This window comes from Atractosteus spatula, chromosome 14 (genome assembly GCF_055471065.1).
Source record: "Atractosteus spatula isolate fAtrSpa1 chromosome 14, fAtrSpa1.hap1, whole genome shotgun sequence".
NCBI classification, from domain to species: domain Eukaryota; kingdom Metazoa; phylum Chordata; class Actinopteri; order Semionotiformes; family Lepisosteidae; genus Atractosteus; species Atractosteus spatula.
The window spans coordinates 2,016,699-2,039,168 of record NC_142719.1 but is presented as its reverse complement, the minus strand read 5'-3'; the positions used below and the strand labels follow the sequence as shown (position 1 = coordinate 2,039,168).

The following is a 22,470-nucleotide window of genomic DNA, read 5'->3' as shown; positions in this document are numbered from 1 at the left end:
TACAGACAGCAGGCGTACGTATAGTATGTAGGAGAAGAAATTCTGTCTGATTTCTTTGTGCGTTGAAGCGTGGAGTTAAATTATTAGCTCCAAGCGTCATTGTTAAATGTCCAGAATTAAACCTGGCTACCTTGAAGGAAATTTAAGTATATATTTTCATAGAATAGTACATTCCATTCTCTGGAGTTAAGACGTGACTGTGGAATCCCAGACACAGAAATCAGAAATCTGCTTGTTCAATTGCATCCAGTTTAAAATTTAAGGAGGGACAAAATAACTTTATCCCAAAACAGCTTTGACCTTTAACAAACAGTAATTGATCCCGTTTATTTATTTCAAGACACTGCACGAGTTCACTCGTGCTGTCTTTGTTGTAAAAAAATATGTTATCTGAAAATTTCTGTTACTTCATTGAAGTTGCCATCATGGTCAGGCAATTCAGATCTTGTCCAGTGTTTGCATTAGGATATTACACCTGTATTTAATCCTCTCACAGCTCTGTGGTAGTCTTGTTCTGATGTTAAATTAGGGGAGTTAGAGTTAAGATACGGATTAGGCTGGAAGGTAATAAGATTAGGTTTATTTGGAGGTACTGTAAGGGATGATCTGCAATTAATGAGACACCTGATCATTGACATTTTGTTTGTGTATAAACTATTCATACCACTAAAGATTCGCAGCACTGTTTTCTGAAGCACACACATCCCACCTTTTGACATGCCCTGCTGTTATGTGGGGTCTTTTGTCAGGCTGCAGCTCTGCGGCATTGTGGGGGATCGACAGGGAAATCCCTGGCCAAAACATTCCAATGTTTCCTCATGAATTATTTACCAAAACCTGCAGAGGGCGTGTGCCGTGACTCGTGAAGGACTCAGTCTTTTGCTGCTGGCTGGCCTCAGACATGCCTTGATTTGCAGAGCTCTCCGGTCACACCGGCGACTTTGCTTCAAATTAACTGGGGGCACATTTGAACTTGAGCTGCGGTGGATGAATTTTTTAGTCTAAATCGACCTGCACCTCACGCTAAGCTGCAAACTCTATCTGCTTCTTCTCTGAAAGGTGAAGGGGTTACTTTTGTGAGATCTGAGAACATAATCTCAGCAACAGGAGGAGATCTGGTGGACTGTGTTAGGGAAACAGTGCGAGTCAGTTGTTCAATCAGTGGTCTTTTTGTCAAGTTTAAGTATAGAAGAGGAAAATAAAGACAAGCAGAGAGATGAGGCCTTTTCTAGGATAGATAAGCTTAGGTGAAGGGTCAAGAAGATTCACATTTGTATTTATATGGTTGTAACTGATTAATTACCAATTACACCTGTTCTTACTAGTGAGCAGTTGCCAGTACAATCTGCCATTTCTGAAGAGTGGCATTACAGGTGGACATTACAGGGTGATGGCCTCTATACAAAATGCCAGTTATATACTGTGGTAAATGATATCACTATTGTTCCAAAAATTCAATTTTTATCAACGACTGTATGCTTGCTTGTAGTAACTCAAATCTTTCAGCCTTGTCCTCTTCACCTGCACTTGCGATCCTTGATCTGAGAACACACAGCTACACTTTTTATTTATAACAATCTTCAGTATTCCATCCATTCTTGTCCATGTAGTGTTTGTCTTTCCACCTGTTCATAAAGCCTGCACTCACTTTTCTTTTTTTCTGAATGCAAAGGAAGGGTTTTGAAGTACTGCAGTACTGCAGCTTTTATTATAATTGCTTGTAATCTGCTGTATTGCGTTACAGTGTATGCGAGAGTATTATTGTTGAAGGAAATCCATTAGTGGAATAACCTTGTTGGGCTGGTGAAGTGATGCCACAGAGTTGCTGTGTTCCACTAAGTACTGTCCCTACTGCAGTACAGCAACAGTGTGCTGCAGTTGCAGTTAATATTTCCTTTTTTGACCATCTTGTTGAGTAATAAAATAAATGCAGTTAGAGCGATACTTTACTCAGCAATGCATTGATTTATTTTCCTCTTCACAATGTCTGATTTGCTTTGCAAGATTGTGTAGCTCTATACTGACTATGCTGTTCTTAGTCCTTAATGGTTTCTTGCTGAAAGAGGAAATGCAGCTCTTGAAATCCCTTTTCTACCAAAAGATGTGTCCAAGACCCAAGATCAGAGCCTCTCTTTTTTTCGCAGTTACCTGCCCCATGAATGAGGTTCTGACAGACTCCACAGGGGTGATCCTGAGCCAGACTCCAGGCAGCGGGTTCCCACACTTCGAGACATGCTCCTGGGTGGTGAAGGTGGAACCTGGGCACAACATCTCGCTCACCATCGAGCGCTTCCAGAGCAGCCGGCAGTACGATGAGCTGGAAATCTTTGATGGTGCGTCACCTGCCAACAACTTCCTGTCACAGAGTGTGCCATCTGTCACATGACAGGAAGATTGTTTCTCAGAGCAATTAATTGAAATGCATTAGCAAAACCACTGCGACGCAAATGTGCTGTGCGCTATAACTGTTTGTTGCTGTTAATAAAAGTAAAGAAAAATGTAGACGTTATGATAATCTTCAACATATTTAGAAAATCTCGTCTGGAGTTTCTTTAAAATCAACAGTATGGAAAGATCTGCCGTTTGGCAGATGTGAGCTAGGTGAGCTAGGGTAAGGGCCATCCGTCTGTGTAAGCAATTCGATAAAGACCCAGTTCTCTACAGGGGGAAGGTAAGAGGAATGTGTGGCTGTACAGTCATAGCTGAGGGCCGGTAGCAGCATCACTTGCCTATTGAACATAAATGCCATGCCTCAGGAGGCTCAGCTGTATAAATATTTAAAACACAGAAATCAATAAATAAACAAGATGGCATGACAGCCGAAATGAAAACCTACAAGGTTTACAAGGTTGTAGTCAAAGGAATTCCCTGGGTTATTTCACATGAATGGACTCAAGACAAATGCACAAATGTTTCCGCTTAAGAATTGAAATGAAAAGCCTCAGTGATAGAGCCCAGTGAGGAGCCCCCTTGGGAGGCAACATGCTGTACCTTCCTGCACCTCTCTGTTGCATGTTTGCAATGTAAGGAATATTGTGGCAGTTGTAAATTAACTTGGCCTGTTGAGGTCAGATCTTAGAGGTCATTTGCTCTGGCTCAGTCAGAACTGTTCCATTCCCAGAGTCCAAAGGGAGCACACAGGCGCGCTATACAAGTTGCAGTTACTTGATGAGGGGTTTCAGCAATTACTTCTTCATATTAAGATTCCGACACACCCTTGTCTGTATAATTGTGTGCATTTTCAGAGGTTGAAAATTAATTGGTTTTGCATCTCGAAAGAAAGATGTGCCTAAACAAAGATGTAAGTACTGTTTAGATCATAGTACCTGTGGAATACTGCTCTTGAACGAAAACCGCAATGTATGAGAACATTGCTTGTTTTCCTGTTTCAGTTTTTCACTTTGTCAGTAGCAGGGCACATTTGACTGAATCCATGTTTCCTGTAGGACCCTCCAGACAGAGCCCCACCCTGATCGTACTCAGTGGAAATTACTCCTCCCCCCTGAGCATCACGAGCTCCTCCAATAAGGTGTATCTTCACTGGACCTCAGACCACGCCTCCAGCCACAAGGGGTTCCGGATTCGCTATTCAGGTGGGCGGCCCACTATGATGTCACAAAGAACAAACGACCACTCGTACTGTTGACACTATCAATGAGAAGATGTTTTACCAGCTCAGCTCAACCACTGATCACCTCTTTGTTGACATACTCTATGTACCCCCCCCCCAAATCTACGCAGAACTGTTATTATCATGTCTCATCCTCCGTTTGTACTGTTGTGCACTACAGCACTGTTGTATCAGGTAATCTGAAAAGCACAAGACAGTCTGGCTCTCGGTACATACAGGTACACCAATCCTGTCAATCATCTGAAGGGTGATTCCATTCATCTTTTTTTCTTTCTCTCCTAAACTGTCTGTATAAAGAGAAAAAAACAACTCTCAGTATAACAAGGGGAATGTATTTCAAATTGTGGGGCATTTTCTAGCATTGCCAACATCAATTTTCACCTTCTTAAATTAACAAAGGTGTTTTTTTAATGATTTTCTGGAAATTTGCTAATACCAGGAGGTGTGAGCTTATGTGTGACTAAGAAAGCTTGTTGTTCATTTAATTTCACACACTCCTGTAAAGTTGATATCTGTCCTCAATCGAACCAAGTCAGGCCTCACAGAATTATATTCCAAGCTCCCTCTCCATTTAACTGGGTGTTAATTGCCTTGTGAAGAAGCTGAATCATGCTGTAGCTGAAGATTGGGCTGTACAGCTCTTGACTACTTTTTCACACAGGGTGCTTTAGGGCTGTGGATATACAGTATATTTTGCAGAAATTGCCAGAGCACTAGAGTGCTCTTATAGATCTTTTACAAGGTATTAACATTTATAATTGAAACCCAGTTCTTTAGTGTTGAACCCAGATCATAAGGGAATGAGTGGTTCTTATTTTTTGCTGTGATTCTTGGAATTGTCTGCTCTGGCTCCCCTTATGCTCATGAACGCACATATTGCATTGCTGCAGTCTAATCTGCCAAAATAAAACTCGCATCTGAAGAGTTATTTTGTATCTGAGTATGCTGATGAGATACGTGGGATGCTTTAATACGAAATGCGCCGGGATGCTGTGCATCGCTAATGTTGGGGAAAAGTTAATGATACGATCTCGCGTGAGCTTCAACCGAATAGCACACAATCAAACACAAATCCGTTTGCTCTCTTGCGACCCACTCACGCTATGTATTCTGCCCAAGCTGGGGGTGTGGGCTCAGGCAGGGAGAGGGGTCTGTGCACTGGTACAGTACCTCAATGGGACCTTGTCGCCATGCGTGTCTTTCACAGCGGCATACTGCAGCCCCCCGAACCCTCCCGCCAACGGGTCAGTCCACAGTCAGACGGGCACCAAGCTGGGCAGCACCCTCCGCTTCGGCTGTGACCAGGGCTTCCGCCTCATCGGACAGAGCAGTGCCACCTGCACGCGTGCCTCACAGGGCCTCTACCAGTGGAGCGCCCCAGCACCCCTGTGCCAAGGTAAGGGCTCTGCAGTGCTTTCACCCAATGGCTGTGCCCCCCCCCCCCCCCCCCACTGGAGGACCGTGCAACGTGCGGCATGCTGAGAATTGAATGCAGTAAACGCGCCCAGCATCTAACTTGTTGGTTTATATCTTGGTTCGTTTCTGGTGGTATGGATTTGGTTCATGGTATTGTCTCAGGTGAGATATGAGATCCGCCTTTTTTCCTCTTGCACAAATAAGGGTGTGTAGCAAGGCCGACCCCTTTGAGGTTGCGTGAATAATTAACATAATTATTATTTAAATTAGACATGATTTTTCTTAATTTTTTTTTTACAGTCGATGATACAAGATACAGTTAAAGATACAGTTACCTATACATCACCTCAGAGCCTGATTAGTGTAGCACGATGCAGCTAATTAAATAATAGGACGAGCTATGTAACAAATATGTGTGCAACAGAAACCAGAAGACACAAGGCCCTCCAGGAACTGAATGTGAGGCCCTTGTTAAATGTGAGTTGCTTTGGGTAAACGTGTTGGTCAAAGGGGTAACCAGCCCTAACAGCTCCGGCTTGTCGCTGGCTGTTCGCAGTGGTGTCATGCGGCGTGCCCCAGCCTCCTGTCAATGGCACTGTCACTGGGCGGGACTACACCGTGGGCTCCAGGGCCATGTTCCAGTGCAACCAGGGCTTCAGGCTTTCCATGAACCACCCTGTTTCCATCGTGTGCCAGGAATCGGGCAAGTGGAGCCCCACCGACACCCCACCTCACTGCTCCGGTGAGTCTCGGGGATTGTATCCGTGTTCTTAATTATGTGAAAAGTCTTTCACTGAAGCGCACATCATCTGACGTGGTGCAAGGTAAATATTTTATATTAGATTTATATCTAGTAAAAGGAGTGACAGAGCCCTGAACAAAGGTATTGCGCGGTTTTTCATCTATTAAATGTGCCACTCTTTTCCTCTTTATCTCATGCAGGCTGTGTTATGTTACTTGTGGGAACCCCATTTTTAATTAAACTCTCGCTTAGAAGGCGGTTTTTATTAGCACATAAAGCAAGTCATCAGGCTTGATGGGTAGTTTTGGTTTTATCCAATCAGATATAATTGAGTGACCTGCACGCTGCTCATCTCCTATGGCCTGTTGTCTTTCAGCCGTGACTTGTCCAGACATTGGCCATTCCGCAGTGGCACATGGGAGATGGAGGCTGATCTACGGGACCCATAATCAATATGATGCCCAAATGATGCTCGTCTGCGACCCTGGCTACTATTACAGGGGGCCCCGTGTCATCAGATGTCAGGCCAACGGCACCTGGAGCTATCCTGACCCCAGGCCAGCCTGCAACAGTGAGTTTTCTTGTTTCATTAAACTGCTCTTTTCACAGCTGTGCTCCTGAGACGGAACTCAACACATCTGCCATCTTGTTTCTGCCCCCTGATTTGAAAAGCCATGGTATCATAAGCTGTAAAAACCTGATATATAGTATGTTTAAGTAACTACCACAAGAGTTTGTAGAACTTAAACAAACACCTGAAAGAAAATGTCCCATTGCTCCGCATAGTTTCGATCAGCGCTATAATGCTTGTATCGCTGCACCACAGCGTTTTCCAATCTGTCGGTGTCTTGCACAGTTATCTCCTGCGGGGAGGTGTCTACCCCTGTGAACGGGAACAAGATTGGCACTCTGACTGTGTATGGTGCCACCGCCATCTTCTCCTGCAACACTGGCTTCACCCTGGTGGGCTCCCGCGTTCGGGAATGCATGGCCAATGGGCTCTGGAGTGGAACACCAGTCCAGTGTCTCGGTGAGCTCCTGACCCTGCACTGAGGACCAGGGATAGAGATCTACCGATGAGCAAGAGTAGTGATGATTTACTGTGATTTTCAAGTATCAAGGCGTTGCATGGTTTTCGTAGTAAATTCAAAATCTGTTCTTGTTTTGGAGTAGATCGTACCGATCTGATTGTAAGTTATGGGAATGTGTTTTAGTATCACTCTCCTGACTGTAGATCGAACGGCTCTTCCAGCTTTGGAAAATCATGTACAGTACCAAGTATTGCCATTTCTATCTATTCCAAATAATTAAGTTCTAGTTTACTTGCCAGTTTTGTCATTCTACGTTAAGGCCCTTATGGTCCATTAGGGTGATATGCAGACCATGACGTAATATTAATAATCTACTGTATGTCGTATTTAAACTGAATTGCACATCTAAACTATTCAAACTATGTAGAGAGCATAAATCTAACTCTCTAACCCTGCTCAGCTTCACTCTTTCCCTGTTTCTCCCTCTCCCTGCAGCTGGGCACTGTGGCACCCCCGAGCCCATTGTAAACGGACAGATCACAGGGGAGAATTATAACTACCGAGGCAGCGTGGTGTACCAGTGCAACCCTGGGTTCCGTCTCATCGGTGTGTCAGTGCGAATCTGCGAGCAGGACCACCACTGGTCTGGGAAAACTCCCGTCTGTGTCCGTGAGTAACCCCGAAAACCCAGGAGACACTTCCTCTATGTAACGAATGCTTTTAGACAAAATCGTTTCATTGTTCGGTTCACTCTTATTTGCTTTTACGCAGCAATCACCTGTGGTCATCCCGGAAACCCCATGAACGGCGTGACTCAGGGGACGCAGTTCAACCTCTATGACACAGTGAGGTTCACGTGCAGTACTGGCTACAAGCTCCAGGGGGCAGTCATGTCACAGTGCCAGCCCAATGGTCAGTGGAGCAACTCCCTGCCAGCTTGTGAAAGTAAGTGTAGCGGGGTCGTGTGTGTGTCTGGGTGTGGAGTGTGTGTGTGTCAGATTGCTCCTTTACCTCGGGCGAACTTGGCTGCAGCCGAACGAGACAAAATGGGAAAGTGAAGGGAGGCCTCATGGCTCCTTGAGATAAGGCTTAATGCGCCCGTTTAGAGAAATTGAAAAGGGAAAGCAGAGAAATTTAATGATTTAATTAATAACTCCTAACCATGGGCCTGCCAGGCTAGAAGAGGGTAACATTTGCATGTGCTGTGCCTATCTACATCTCAGTCGATACGTGTGGCTGCCCGATTCTGAAATGTGGAGGGACGGTATCTCACATAAATGGACTTTGTAATTACAGCCCCTAAACGATCCTTCCTGACTAAATCAAGGATTTGAGTCTCCTGTGGATTTCATTACTTTTTATCTTTGTATGAAGGACTACTACGTGAAAGGTCTTTAAGAAATGGCGCAATGTCACAAGTTCTACATAACATTTCATTTTTGATTTTCGGGAATGTCATTTTTCTAACTGCGATATCCTTCCGTATACATTATCAGCCAGACAAAAGACACTGTGCCCTGCTGAGTTGGCTGTAAGGATGAAGAAGGTGCTTACCGTGGAAGGGATTACAAAGGTTTTTTTAAAAAGACAACTGTGGAAAATAATAACATATTTCTAATGATTTGGAATTAAGGACGATGTATTCATAAAGATGTAAAAAAAACATCAGTGCCCATTGTTGCTTTTTCTGTATAGCGTAATACACTGATAGAAACAGGTTAAGCTTCTGAAATACCATATCATGTCTACAACAGCACAGTGTGACCCCAGGCTTGTTGCTGTGTAAATTACAACAAAGGTATTAAGTGTATTTCAAATGCAGAAACATACAGTACAGTAAGTGAGAGTTCAGTGAGAGAGGAGAGGATTTTCTGTCAGATAATTGCATCTGCTCCTTTGTATTTTAACCAGTAGGAGAGGAACAGAGGCCATATAGCAGAGGAAAATAGAATAATGTCCAGTTCTGGGAATCACAAGAGCTGTGTCTGTGCATTAGAAGTCCACACAGCCACTGTATAATATGTATTTAACGCCATCGGTATCTGAATAATACAGTGGCAAAAATAAATAAGTATCTCATTTCAGCTGCATCAATAATTCATCTCTTTCAAACATCATTCAACGTCCAGGGCAATGTCCTGAAAATCTTCCATAACAACACAAATACTGTAAGTGTGCGCCACTTCAGGTAGAGAACAGCAAAATCGCACCAGCAGCCTCTCCGCTGGGCCTGCTTAGCGGAGAGAAGCCTGGCCGCAGGCCAGGGGACTGTGACACGGCAGCTCTGCAGTCAGCGAGGGGAGGAAGGAGGATCGTCTCCTTCCTGACTATCTTATTGATTTACATCTCCATCTTCTGTACATACTGTATCTCCTTCCGCGAAGCTGTTCACTTACTGGTTAATTCCCATCAGCATTGTTTTCATTAAGTCATCTGCTGCATACGTACCCTAGCAAGGACAACAGTAAACAGATTAAGGTCGAACATGTTTGGTGAAGTCATTTAAGACACAGTGTGCGCAAACGCATTTCTGCAGCTCTACAGAAACATATACCAGCCAGTGTGCTCGGCAAGAACAGTTTGAAGAGGATGTGGCATTTCAATGGTTTTTAAACATATGTAGCCTAGTTCCATGTCTTTTCCCTTTCTAGGATGCCTTTGCAAGGTCTTCAGTATACTGTTGGCTGTGATGATGGTAGCATTGTGTGAGACTTGCAGTAACTACACGATCCACATTATCTAGTAGGACTGAAATCTCAGGATTATTCTGGCTAAAAACAGGGATTTTACTGGAGCATTCTGAGAGAAGTACATTGCTCAAGGATACAACCAGCAGTGCCCCACATGGAATATAAAATCCCAACCTTCCAGTTACAAGTTCATAAACATAGACTTTTGACATATACAAAAAGACATATGCAAGGAAATATATGAATACACGCTTTCTCAAACAAGGACAATTTATCTGACACTTCCTGTGCATTTTCATCAGTGTAGTTTTAAAAAAAAACCTGATTCATTAAAACCGTAGTTTTAAAATTAAACACACTCCTTTGGCGTATGCTTGCTACTGCCAGACGAATAACTACAAACAGGGCGCCTTTCTGTGAAAAATAGCCATCTGTCGGGTCTGTTCAGACCTCCATCATCCTGTCAATAAAATATAAATAACTAGAGTCCCCAACTGCTAAATTATACTGCAGAAGGGTTATTGATAACATCTGCCATGAATTTTAATATCTGCTTTGGTGCACTAGTTCAGTCGTTATTCGTCTCTTGATCAGAGGTTTTGAAGTTCTTCTGTCCCGAGCTGCTTGAGAAAATGTGTGCAAGTCTGAAGTGTTGAAGTCCGAGCCTTGGCTGAGCTGGGAGGAAAGATTAGCTACAGTATAATGAGCTGGTGAATTTCTATCGAAGTGTTCTGTCTCTCTTGCCTATTTACAGTAAAACGTATGATCTCATTCAGTTGTTTTAAAGGTGTTGTTATCTACAGCCTTCCATGTTAAATGCACATCATGTTTATTTTTACTTTGTGCTAAAATATTCATTAAATTCCCAGTGTAGGAAACATTTAGAAACCTAGCCAAAACCAATGTTTTCTCATAGAAAGTGCAAAATAAGGCTATGTTGTGTTCACCTAACCCGTTTCATTCATTGAAAAAATAGTTTCCCATAAAAATGCATTGCTGAGCAAAAACGATTTTACTTCAGGTAGGAATATTTGCTTTGCACTTCGGGCATCCGCGTTTCCAGGCTGTGTGTAGTGCACTTCTAGACTACTTCAGGTGTGGCTGTCCCGTTCTCCACAGTTGTGAACTGCACAGACCCAGGGCACATCGAGAACGGCGTGAGGCAGGTGCAGCCCAGCGGACCTCATCGCTTCAGTTTCCAGACCACCGTGACCTACTCGTGCAGCCCCGGGTACTACCTACTGGGCACCAGTGCCCTGGCCTGCCAGGGGGATGGCACCTGGGACCGCTCCCTTCCCAAATGTCTGCGTAAGTTGGCGGCAGCCTGTGACCTGCCCCTGCTCCCCCGGGGGACAGGTCTAACTGCTCCCAGAATTCCTTAGCTGGAAATGTGGGAAGACATTTCTTCCCGCGTCAGGAAAAGATAACATGCTTGAACCAGTTTCTTTTTTACACTAAAATGTGTATAGATTTTTTTCTCACCATCCAGGTACTTGATCACACTCAAATACTTGAGTTATTGGGGAAATAAGGGGTTCAGCTCCTATGGTCTGTGTTACACTTAGCAATGACTAACATTACTTATAGATTTCTCCCTTCAAAATTATAAATGCAATATGTAAATTATAAATACACAGTGGTTAGCATTGCTTCCTTGTAGTACCCATGCCCTGGGATCAATTCTGGACCTGGGCTGCTATCTGCGTGGAATTTGTCTGTTTTGTATATCCCAGTGTTCTTGTGGGTTTCCTCCAGATCCTCCGGTTTCCTCCCACAAGACATACTAGTAGGTTAATTGGTTTATGGGAAAACTGGCCCTGTTGGGAGTGGGAATCTGTGTCTGTGTCTCTGCCCGGTGATGGACTGGTGTCCTGTCCAGGCAGTATCCCACCTTGCCCCTGTTGCTTGCCAGGATAGCCTCTGGCTCCTTCACAGCCCTGTATGGGATGAGGAGATTAGATGGGTCGAGTTCCCCAGATCGGAACACAGCAACTTACTCCACCAGCTCATTGCTCGTGTTAGAGTCTCAGACTCTAAGTTTACAAAAGACCTCAACTTAGTTGTTCTGTAATGTAGATACATGTATGATGTATTTTTAATGATAATTGCTTTTTTTATTATGTCGTGCCACTTTTTCCTTGCACTTAAGCAAAACATGCTATAACAAGTGTTTTCAAATTAGAATGTGATGTGCAAAAAGCAAGTGATGACTTGGGTGAGCCCAGGACGGAGTGTGTCCTGCAGTTTTCAGTTCTTCAGTTCTTGCTGATTTTCTTCATCCCGATGGAGATTCTTCAATTGTGTTCTTGCAGTGGTGTTGTGTGACCGTCCCAGCATCCCTCCCTATGCCCAGATCTCGGGGGACAGGCGCACGGTGGGCTCGGTGGTGAGATACAGCTGCATGGGTCACCGTGCTCTCATCGGAAACTCCACCAGGATGTGCCAGCTGGATGGGCACTGGAGTGGGTCGCTGCCACACTGCTCTGGTATGATCGCCCGGAGGCAAAGAGCTACAGTAGCAATGTCCGCCCTCTGGGGGGCCAGGGGATCTTCTGGCCTTTGTCCCAAAACAGCTGAATAAATCAGGATTTCATTTCCTAACATCAAAATCCTGCAGAGCAAACACTTTCTAATTTAGCAGTTTTGTTGGTTTCTGATTCTTCTTTATGGAACCCATAAAGAAAGCTTAGGTGAAAACCCAGCATCCCACAAATCACTTTTCTTGCTATGAAATATATAACCTCAGACTATTTCCTCTTTAATTTTTGTTCTTTTTGCAAGATTCCCTCCATCAATTCCACTGCTGCTATCAGTGTAGCAAGCTTTTGATTAATTATATTTCCTGCATACCTTACCCATATGAAGAGGTCCCTCAAGTCAAGAATGCTTAAGTTACATTTATTAAAATTGTCTTTATATTTTTAATCCTTGCTGGCCTTACAGATTTTGCCTTGTAAATGCAGGAACATGTGTTTGAGAATTAATCTTGAAAAGCCTGCCTTTAGGACTGAGGCTTTGGGCTTGACAATGTCAACTGTTTGTCTACCCATAATTACCTCTAACCATTGTGCCCAATTTGCTTGATAGCTAACTAGACAAATGCCGAAATCTAAGCCAAGCGAGATTTATTTGTTCTGTAGTTTACAAAGCATTGAAATATCTAAGTATTTAAGACATGTACAGTATGAACTAATCTTGCAAAACAAAACCCTCATTGCCTCTTTTTCAGGGCAGTTCAGTTGGTTTTGTTCACTCATTAGCCCCTGAAAACAGGCGTTTCTGCTCCTACAAGACCCGTGCAAGCAAAACCTTTCAGGGAAGAATTGAGTATTTCTCTGGTGTTTGGTGAGAGAGCAGGAGAGGCTTAGTGGCTAGAATGAATAAATAACCCATGTCTGTATCTTTCTCTTATGTCAAAGGCAGAAAGCTGGCCCATTGTTAACTCCATTTAATCTTTTTCAAATCGCCAGTGCCTTGTATTAACTGTGCTAATACACAAAGAGAAGTAACAACAGCTCAAAAGTACTGTATATTTACAGTATCCGTCTAGACCCTTAATCTCTGTCATAAAACTACTTTGACAGTTATAACACAGAAAAATGTATTACATTTAATTTTTCTGGCTTATTCAGTTTCTCCAGTTGGCCACTATAGAAACCAGTAAAATGTCTCTTTTTATGATGATCTTGTCTAAAACTGGAAAAACAGCTATAAAACAGCTGATCTGTACTGTAGAATTTCAGGGAGAGAAAGCAGGCATACAATAGCTGGAAAAATCAAACCTCCACTCTATGGGGAATCCACTGTGTTTTCTGAAAATATTTCAGGCAAATATTAAATCAGTTTCAGAGGTGATTATTAATATAATTTAATATAATAAAATTATAATATTAATAATATAATGGATTCATATAATTTAATTTAATTAATGTATCAATGTAATTATGGGTAGTTCTTGATTTATACAGGCAATAGGTTTCTGAAAAAATGCCATGTAATAAAAAATCTAAAAATTAAAAAATAATTCCTCATAAGAATGAACAAATGGGAGGATTCCCAAGTTTCAACATGCTCTCACAACTAGAGGTTTGACCATCTAGATCTGAATAATCACACACAATTGTTCATGTAAGATGTTTATGTTGTAATAAAAGTCATTCTTAAACTTTTTAAAATAATCAGGGTGCTCGTCTTAAAATGTATTGACATTAACTCCAGCTAATGACTTTATTTACTGCATTTTCAATGTCCAGTGAAACAAGTTCCCTGAATATGGGGCACTAAAATGCATTTACATTCTCCTAGCAGAACTTCTCATTACTCATAATTTTTACGAGTCACTATACAGTATGCATTATTTTAGTAGAAACCTTGTGGTGGCAGTGAGATCGTATGGAAGTCAGGAAGAGCACTGAGACAAAGATTGCCCATGTGTCTATGTGTGTTACCCAGGTGACTCTGTTCATGCAGCTGAGCAACAGAGCACTTGCAAAGTATGTTATCCTGGACACTCTGTCAAGTGTCCTGTTGTTATCCACTCCCATGCACGTTAAAGTGAGAACTCATAAATGGTTTCAATTTCTGAGACTAGTTAAACCAAAAACATGCAAACTGCTTGAATCAAGAACGACTTGTATTGTTATGATAGTTCTTATTATTGTGACGTTTAAAAATAAAATAGGTTCTTCTCACACACAAAGGCCTCGTCACTTAGCCCGCCTGTCTGTGGGTGGTGGGGTGAAACCCCTGGTGCCGTCGACCCTTCTGCCTTTCACCCATGTCGCTCTGCCTGGGGCTGGGGCTCACAATCGTGCGACATGCCAGAGCCACCTGCGGCCGGCCTGCGCTGATCCTTTCAGATGTTGCCGTGCCTTCGCAGGGGAGAGCCAGGGTCTGTGCGGAGACCCGGGGGTCCCGGTGCACGGCATCCGGCTGGGGGAGGAGTTCTCGGTGGGCAGCGTCGTGCGGTTCAGCTGTGAGCCAGGGTACATCCTCCGGGGATCGTCCGAGAGAACCTGCCTGGCCAACGTCACCTGGTCCGGGACACAGCCTGAATGCCACGGTAAGGCCAGGAGGAAGAGGAGTTTTCCTCTTTATCATTTCAGAGTCTGGCTTGTGAATGTATCCAGGGTAATTGCAACACATCCATCTACTCGTTGTGTGTTTTCATTGTATTACAGTATACTATACATGTAATATTATATAATATTATAGAATTATAGTATTATATTATGTATTTCTTTTCTTTTTTCTTTTTTGTTGCCGTTCTGTAAAGCACTTTGAGAAGCCTATATAAAGTTCAACTTTATTATTATTATTGTTTGTTTGTTGCTTGACCATATACAATACATGAGTCATCTATCATTCCATCTGTCTATGTGTTTATGTTAGAATAAGTGCTGTGTTTATTTATCTTGATACTATGACTCAGAAACCAGACTCCATTTATGTGTGCATCTCAATAGGTTTTGTATTTAGAGAATAATTAATGAAGTGCTCTTAGTCATTTGTTCTGGTAATTAGACCACACTCCTCCATAGGTACAGTACTATACAAAAGCCTGTATAAATGAAAGCTCTCATCAGAATAAATGTATCCCCACTTGTTTAATGAAAAACAGTATATTATCAACGTGACCTTCAGCTGACATTTCAGTCAAAATTATGAAATTTTGTAGAAAGAATTTTCTGACTCTCATGCTAGTTAATGCAGTGTTCATCATACAGTGTGCTTCATCTTATCTAGCCCTTTCCTTACATGCATGGTAGTGGTGGCATATTGGTCTGGTTAAAAACCTGATGCACACTAAACAAGTCAACACATAGTCTCTCACACAGTACAGGGCCTTGTCTGACCAGAATAAGATGACCTAGTACTGTACCTCATCTTCTTCCTTTCTGAGACTTTGAGCGTGGAGCCCTGTGTTGCTTCATCCTCTTAAACCTTCACAGGAACACAAGGAACACTTACAACTGAGAGAAGACCATTTGGTCCATCTAGCCAAATTGAAATTAGTGTCTAATTGATCCAAGAATTTATTGTTAATGCCTGAAAAAAACAAAAAGGAGTCTGCAAGCATATATGGCAATTCCATATTCAACTGCCTTGGGTTTAAAATGACACAAGACAGGAAGAAACGCAGAAGAAAAATGGGTAATTTCTCAGGACAGACATAAGAGTGACAAAGATCAACCAGGGAGAAAAACACTTTTTGTCTCAGCAGACATATTTTTGCAGGGAAACAGTCATGTACAAAAAACTTTGTAATTAGGAAAATTATTAATTAATTAACAGTTTATTGTTTCTATGTGCAAGAGAGATCTGTTGTTTATATCTTGAATTGCTGTCCATCCACTAACCATTCTCATGAAAAAGAAATCTTCATCAGTTTCTACTCTTTCAAGTTGATTTCACTGTCAAATGCTTTTGCAGCTTTACAGCAGCAACTACAGTATTAAGAGTCAACTGCGCCACTTCACTCATGCTATTTCAAGACCAGCAAAGCACTTGCATTCATATCGTTACAACTGTGAAGTGTTTTCCTTTTTGTTGTTGTTGTTTTTTTCAGTAACACTGAGCTGATTTGTTCAGGCAGAATTAGTTATGGTCTCACCAGAGTTTTCCATAAATCTTTCCCTTCCTGGCATCAGGGGAAGATTTATTGGCAAACGGTTTCATGTGATGATTTGGGATGGGATCTTTGGATTTTTGAAGGTGTTCTTCTCTGTCAAAGTTCCAGTTAGTGTGGCCTCTGTCCAGCAGTGAGGCCCTCAAAGGTGAAGGCAGGCTGTGGTGGATTATACAGACTGCGCTGTCTAGGCCTTAGGCTGCCATGACTTCCATCCAGGCTGGGAGATGGTTTCAGAAGCAGATGTGTAAGGTTACCCTGTCACTGCTGAAGACACCCCACAGTGCTCATTTGCTCATTCCCCACAACTATTATGCCACATGTTTGTTACCTTAAATCTACCTCACTCATGTTTAAGCATGAACAAAGAGCTCTGTGAGGTCCATCAGATCAGTGGCAAGATGAGTTTGGTCAATCTACAGTACTATTTTTTTTTCATTTTACACATCTATCTCATAATCCATCCATCCATTCTACCGACTGATTATTCCAATTCAAGCATCACAGGGGAAGCTGGAGTCTCTCCTGGCAGGCAACTGGCACCAGGCAGAGTTCACCCTGGACAGTCCATCACAGGGCAGACCGGTATGAACTCAGACACGCACACTCACACCAGGGTCAGTTTTCCTAGAAGCCAATTAACCTACCAGGATGTCTTTGGAGACTGGGAGGAAACTGGAGCACCTGGATGAAACTCACACAAGCACAAGGAGATCTGTCTCGTAATGAATATTGTAATTCAACTTCTTGAAATGGCTGTCATAAGACAGACCCCTTTAAAACAATGAATAGAACCTATTTTTATAATAAATTGAAACTGATACAAAAAGAGACAGATGACATGGAATTCGTTACCATCTGGTTTCACAATCGGTGTCAGGTTCTGTGCCATATAAATGGCCCTTTTGATCTTTGCAGGATAAGAGAGTGTCCTCCACAAGGTGGACAGGAGGATGAGACCCAGCTGAGATCATGTTCTGACTTTTTCCCATTTAAAAACCATTTGGGAGGGGACTCTAGACTCCATGCTCCAGGAAGTATCTGACTTCAGGCCAAAGCTCTTTGACATTTCAATGCTCACAGTGAAGGGTTTAAGGCAAGAGAGTACAAACAAGTAGCTGTAATGAAACATTTAACAGCTTTACTCTGGCAGCATCATTTTTAGCCTCGTCTTTTTGTTTCTTCCTTAGGCAAATTTTTCCTATAGCTGTTTGGTCCTCTTTCCTGCCATTTCCCCTCATGGCCTGAAATGATACAGTACACCTGTGTTCTGTTGGCAGAAACATCAGCACGATCACAGCTGGTCATTACTGAATGCTCTACAGAGCAGATTAAAAAGCTCGTGGAAAACAAATGAAATTGAAAAATATAATAGATGAAGCTGCATCAGTGTTGAAAAGTGAGGCAGCTTCATGATTATCATCTTACCCCAACTGTGCTGCTCTTTTCTGCGTGTGACCCTTCAGCTCAATTCTGCATCTCCATAACCTCTCCCTTGTGTGCATCGACATTTTCAACAGTGACTAGATTTTATAGGTTTGGAGGGGGTGGTTGTTTGGAGGAAAGTGTAGAAATAATTTGTCATTAGTGTCAAAGCTGGGGGAGGTTTTGGGTCTGGTACAAAGAAATCTGTAAACAGCGGTCTGCTTCTGAAATGAGCATAGTTTACCTAAATGAGAAAAACAAACGTCCTGATCAAAACAGTTACTGGTTTCATTGCTACTTTAGTCTTTCATGTTATGGCTATGTGTTAGAAACACAGCTCAGTATTACAATGGAAATGGTTAAGGCTGTACTATCTTTTTGGCTTTTTTTTGTAATATGTTGCTGTGAAACTATAGTACCTAACTTGGTTGCCTGCATACCTAATCCAGCCATTTCTTGAAAGAAACCCAGTTATGGTCTTCATCAACATCACTAGTCAGCATTTATGAGCTGATATACAGTACTGGTGAATCTTCCAACCATTGTATTAACATCCTTAGGAACCAGAAGTTGAAAAAGGGTGGAAGAGACCATTATTGGCAGCACTCTTGATCAAGGGAAGAGTAACTGCACAAGCTACTCCTTGTATCTCATTACCAGAACAAATGGTTAACTTTGTGTGATTCAGTAGTACAAGATTGTGTTTCCACTTAAGACACTGCAATTATTCTCTTTCCTGCTCTCTGTCTCTGTTCACCTCCCTTGGTCTGTCAGTGGTGTCCTGTGGAAACCCTGGCACCCCCCAGAACGCGCAGGTTCTGTTCCACGATGGCCTGGTGTTCTCGCGCTCGATCACCTACTCCTGTCGTGAGGGCTACTACTCCACAGGGCTGCTGACCCGCCACTGCACCGTCAATGGCACCTGGACTGGCACCATGCCTGAGTGCACAGGTAACCCCCCACTCTCACAGCACCACCAGCATTTCAGCTTTAGGAAGAACAGCATCAGTGGCGCCTAATTATTATAATTCCCCCTGCAGTGAATTTGTAAAGCCTGTGTATGAGTTAGAGGACATTGAACCAGTGTACAAACTACACAGAAAAAGATGGGAGTTTTTGAGATGCACCAGGATTCAATGTTTAAAAATAATTGTTAAAGAATGTTAAAGCCATGCATTAGCTTTTAAGCAATAAAAAAATACTTTTTTAAAGTAAATGTGCTGCTCTAGGTTTATATGTGTTAGCATCAAAATAAACTGTTGGTGGAATAAATACTTAGAGAAAGGAGAATTTCAGAATATACTGTAGGCGCTTAATTACAATTCACAGTAAAGGAAAAGCTGAGCAGGATCCTCACTTGAAGAGGGAGTTGAAGAAACCCCCTTGGGAAGTGTCAGACCAGATTCTCACACTGTGGGAGAGGAGAACGAGAGCAAGGGTGGACGTCACTGGTCTGAGCTCGGTGCTGTGAGTCTGCATGGCTCTCTCTCTCTGCTCTTTTCCCAATCAAGTGATCAACTGTGGGGACCCGGGCGTGCCGGCGAATGGTGTGAGAATCGGCAATGACTTCACCTACAACCACACAGTGTCCTTCCAGTGCGCCCCTGGCTTCACCATGGACGCGGACCGTGCCTCCAGCCTCAGCTGTACCAAAGACCGCACATGGAACGGCACCAAACCCATCTGCAGAGGTATGGCTGTTTTTCCTGGCTGCCCTCAACATGCTGGGTTTGTGTGTATGGCTGACCTGCATTTCGGTTTATACTGAGGCAACAAGTCTTGCAAAGGAAAATTATATATCGTACAATTGGTCTCTGGTGCAAACATAATACCAGCATGCCAATTGCTTTATCATGTTTAAATTAATTTGCATTTTATGGTAGTATGCCTGCCTTACTTACTAACCTGTCAGTCATTTCCCATTCCTTTAAGTAATGGAAATCCTGCCTCTGTTTGATACCCTAAAAAGACAGATCCATAGTCCTTTGCTTTCTAAGCATTTTCTTGTACCTCTGAAGACTTTGAGGTTAGGTTTATTAAGCTAATCCTAGATTCTCACAACTCACACTCAAAGAATAAGACAGGCATGGGTTGTTCCAACAAAAGATGATCTCTTTCCCTAAAGCATGATCTTTTTCTTTCCCCAAAGCAAAATTCCTGGAGTGTGTTAATCCCAATGGATTTTAACTCTGCATTCTGTTACTGTACATTGTGGGGTTTTGTTTTTGTATTGTCTTGCAGCAATCGTGTGTCCGTCGCCTCCCAGCATTCCCAACGGGAGGGTGGTGGGCTCGGATCTCCACTGGGGCGCCAGCGTGAGCTACGCCTGTATTGAGGGGTACCAGCTATCCCTGCCTGCGGTGCTCACCTGCCAGGGCAATGGCACCTGGAGCGGCGAGAGGCCCCAGTGCTTCCGTATGTTTCTTCCCAATCCCTAGAGCGAAAGCCACGACTGCGAAATAACTGCCCCTCTTTAACATGAGCAGCCTTGACACGGAGATAATAAGCCCATATTGTACTGTATCTAGTTAGTTAGCAGGTGATTTTATCCACCAGGACGCACAGAGACAAGGGGGAGAGTGCGTCTGTGCATCACCAGCTGCTGCTGCAGAGTTACGAGGCGCCTTAGGAGGTGCTCTCTGGAAAACATGAGAGAGGAGGCTACTCGGCCCAGTGTGACTCAGCGTCTAGCGCGTCTGGAGTCTCGCAGCGCATGACCACGGGATTTCATCCAGGCTGGTTTTTAAACGAATCCAGGGTGTCATCTGTGACAGCTTGGCTAGACAGTTCAGGCACAGATAACCTTCTGTGTAAAAAAAATGTCTCCTGTTCACCGTTTCAAACGCACTTCCCCTTAGTTTTCCATCCTATCGCAGCTTCTAGGTTCTAAACGACTGATTAGGCGCTTAAACAAAGAACCTTTTGATCAAAAGTCCACTGCAGCAGAAAAAAATAACAGGGCATGTTGATGGCCATGCAAGTAAATGATATTTAGATGACAAACACAGAAGAACTATGGGTAAAATTGGACAATTCCATTGTAGTTGAGGGGAGTTATATACTGTATGATAAGTTTGTGCTCACTCAAAATAAGAATTTGATGATGAACATGAAAATATAAAAATCAAAAGGAAGAATAAAAAAATTAAAATGCCTGTTATTCAAATTATTAAGTTAAAATAAATTGAAATTGCATTAGATTAAAAGCCCCTGTTGAAGAATTATTCAATTCTTATACTTGGTTAGATGGTTAAGGGCTGTATTGACAGCATTCATTTTTCACTTAAGTATCCTCCTGTCAAATTGCAGTAACGGTAATAAAACACATCTTTCCAGGCATCTGTTGTCCTTCTATCTCAGTATTTCACTCACATAAGAATATGAGAAAGATTAGAACCGAGAGGAGGCCATCTGGACTACCTATCTCATTTGATCGCTCATAGTTAATTGATCCAAGAGTCTCATCCAGCTGTTTCCTTGAAAAATCACAAGGTACAGTATCTGCTTCCACAGCTGGGCTGCTTGTTCAGGGTCTCCCAACACCCATTCTGCACAGAAGCGCTTCCTTTTTGTCTTTGTAAATGCGTCTCCCTGTAGTTTCCACTGGTGCCGCCTGGTTCGTGTTTCACTGTTCGTGCTGAAGACGCTGTGTGTGGCTCCGAGTCCTCGAACCCTCTCCGTGTGTCTCCCCGCAGCTGTGTTCTGTGGTGATCCCGGGATGCCATCCCAGGGCCGACGGGAGGACCGCGGCTTCACCTACCTCTCCTCCGTCTCTTTCTCATGCTTTCCCCCGCTGGTCCTGGTGGGCTCGGCCCGGCGCTACTGCCAGTCCGATGGCACCTGGAGCGGCACACAGCCCTCCTGTATAGGTACGATGAAGGTCGAGGCCACAGCTATGAAGCCAAGGCAGTGCTTTTCTCTTGTCTCTCTTAAGAGTGCAGTGTAAAGAGGCAAACTGAATTGCTGATGCTGCAGAGAGAAAATGTGTTTCTTGGCAAAAGTTCAGCCTGGAATGTTACCAGGAGCTCCTAGCCTACTACAGTAAACATTGCTTCTTTTGTTCTGAAGTAGCGGTTAAGTGTTCAAGGATGGAAATTGCGGAACATATACTGGTGGAAAGGAACGACGTTAGGGAAACCACTTAAAAAATGACGTTGAAGTTGGAAAAGCATGTTCTTAGTACAATTTAGAAAATGATGGGCATGTTTAATTGTTGCATTTCGTACTTGTGCTTCATTGAGTATGCTAATTAAAAACTCTGCCTATACATTTATTCTGTGACCTTTACCAATATAATACAGCTGTTAGAACACAAGCTACTTGATATCAATTTGATGTTTTTTCTACTTCGCTGGAGAGTGGGCATCAGGAGTGTTAGCCATAAGTGTGATGCAAACAGTTCACGGTGCACCTTGATCTAAAAATTGTTGGAAAGCCTGAAGACTTCTGAAAAGCTAGAACTAAATCCCACTCTTACCCCAAATTGATGATGAGTTTGGATGGGACATAGGGTTTTGGACAATCTAAGGCTTTTTTTGGCTAGTAATTGTGTTGTATTTTTGGCACACATTTCATAACACATTCTCGAAATGAATAATTATTCTGCAAAGGTTTTCCAGAAGCAGAAAACTGACAAGTAAAAAATTATAAATAAATACGCAATTATTTTTTAAATTAAACTAAGACTTTAATCTGCTGTTGTTTTTCAGCTTCCCGATCTTTGTCAGTATTGTGATTTTCTTATTGTTGATGTTGTTGAAGTTCAGCACTCAAGTTCAGCTGGTGTCATTTACAGATCCTAGCCACACCAGCTGTGTGGACCCAGGCGTCCCCTTGTTTGGAATCCAGAATAACTCACAGGGCCACCAGGTAAGGAGATGCGTTTTTGTGTACAGCAGAAAATTGCA

General features: G+C 42.9%; 1 protein-coding gene across 1 annotated transcript in view; it reads left to right on the top strand.

Annotated features, from left to right (window-relative positions):
• csmd2 (CUB and Sushi multiple domains 2) overlaps window positions 1–22,470 on the top strand; it is a 266,444-nt gene that overhangs the window by 235,735 nt on the left and 8,239 nt on the right. Inside the window, exons 47-62 of the mRNA XM_088932853.1 lie at window positions 2,145–2,333; window positions 3,447–3,593; window positions 4,839–5,027; window positions 5,604–5,789; window positions 6,166–6,360; window positions 6,646–6,819; window positions 7,316–7,489; window positions 7,592–7,765; window positions 10,630–10,818; window positions 11,823–11,996; window positions 14,390–14,572; window positions 18,338–18,514; window positions 19,075–19,254; window positions 19,805–19,978; window positions 21,259–21,432; window positions 22,359–22,432. Coding sequence (XP_088788979.1) covers window positions 2,145–2,333; window positions 3,447–3,593; window positions 4,839–5,027; window positions 5,604–5,789; window positions 6,166–6,360; window positions 6,646–6,819; window positions 7,316–7,489; window positions 7,592–7,765; window positions 10,630–10,818; window positions 11,823–11,996; window positions 14,390–14,572; window positions 18,338–18,514; window positions 19,075–19,254; window positions 19,805–19,978; window positions 21,259–21,432; window positions 22,359–22,432 — 2,753 coding nt within the window. The remainder of the gene's footprint in view (window positions 1–2,144; window positions 2,334–3,446; window positions 3,594–4,838; window positions 5,028–5,603; window positions 5,790–6,165; window positions 6,361–6,645; window positions 6,820–7,315; window positions 7,490–7,591; window positions 7,766–10,629; window positions 10,819–11,822; window positions 11,997–14,389; window positions 14,573–18,337; window positions 18,515–19,074; window positions 19,255–19,804; window positions 19,979–21,258; window positions 21,433–22,358; window positions 22,433–22,470) is intronic.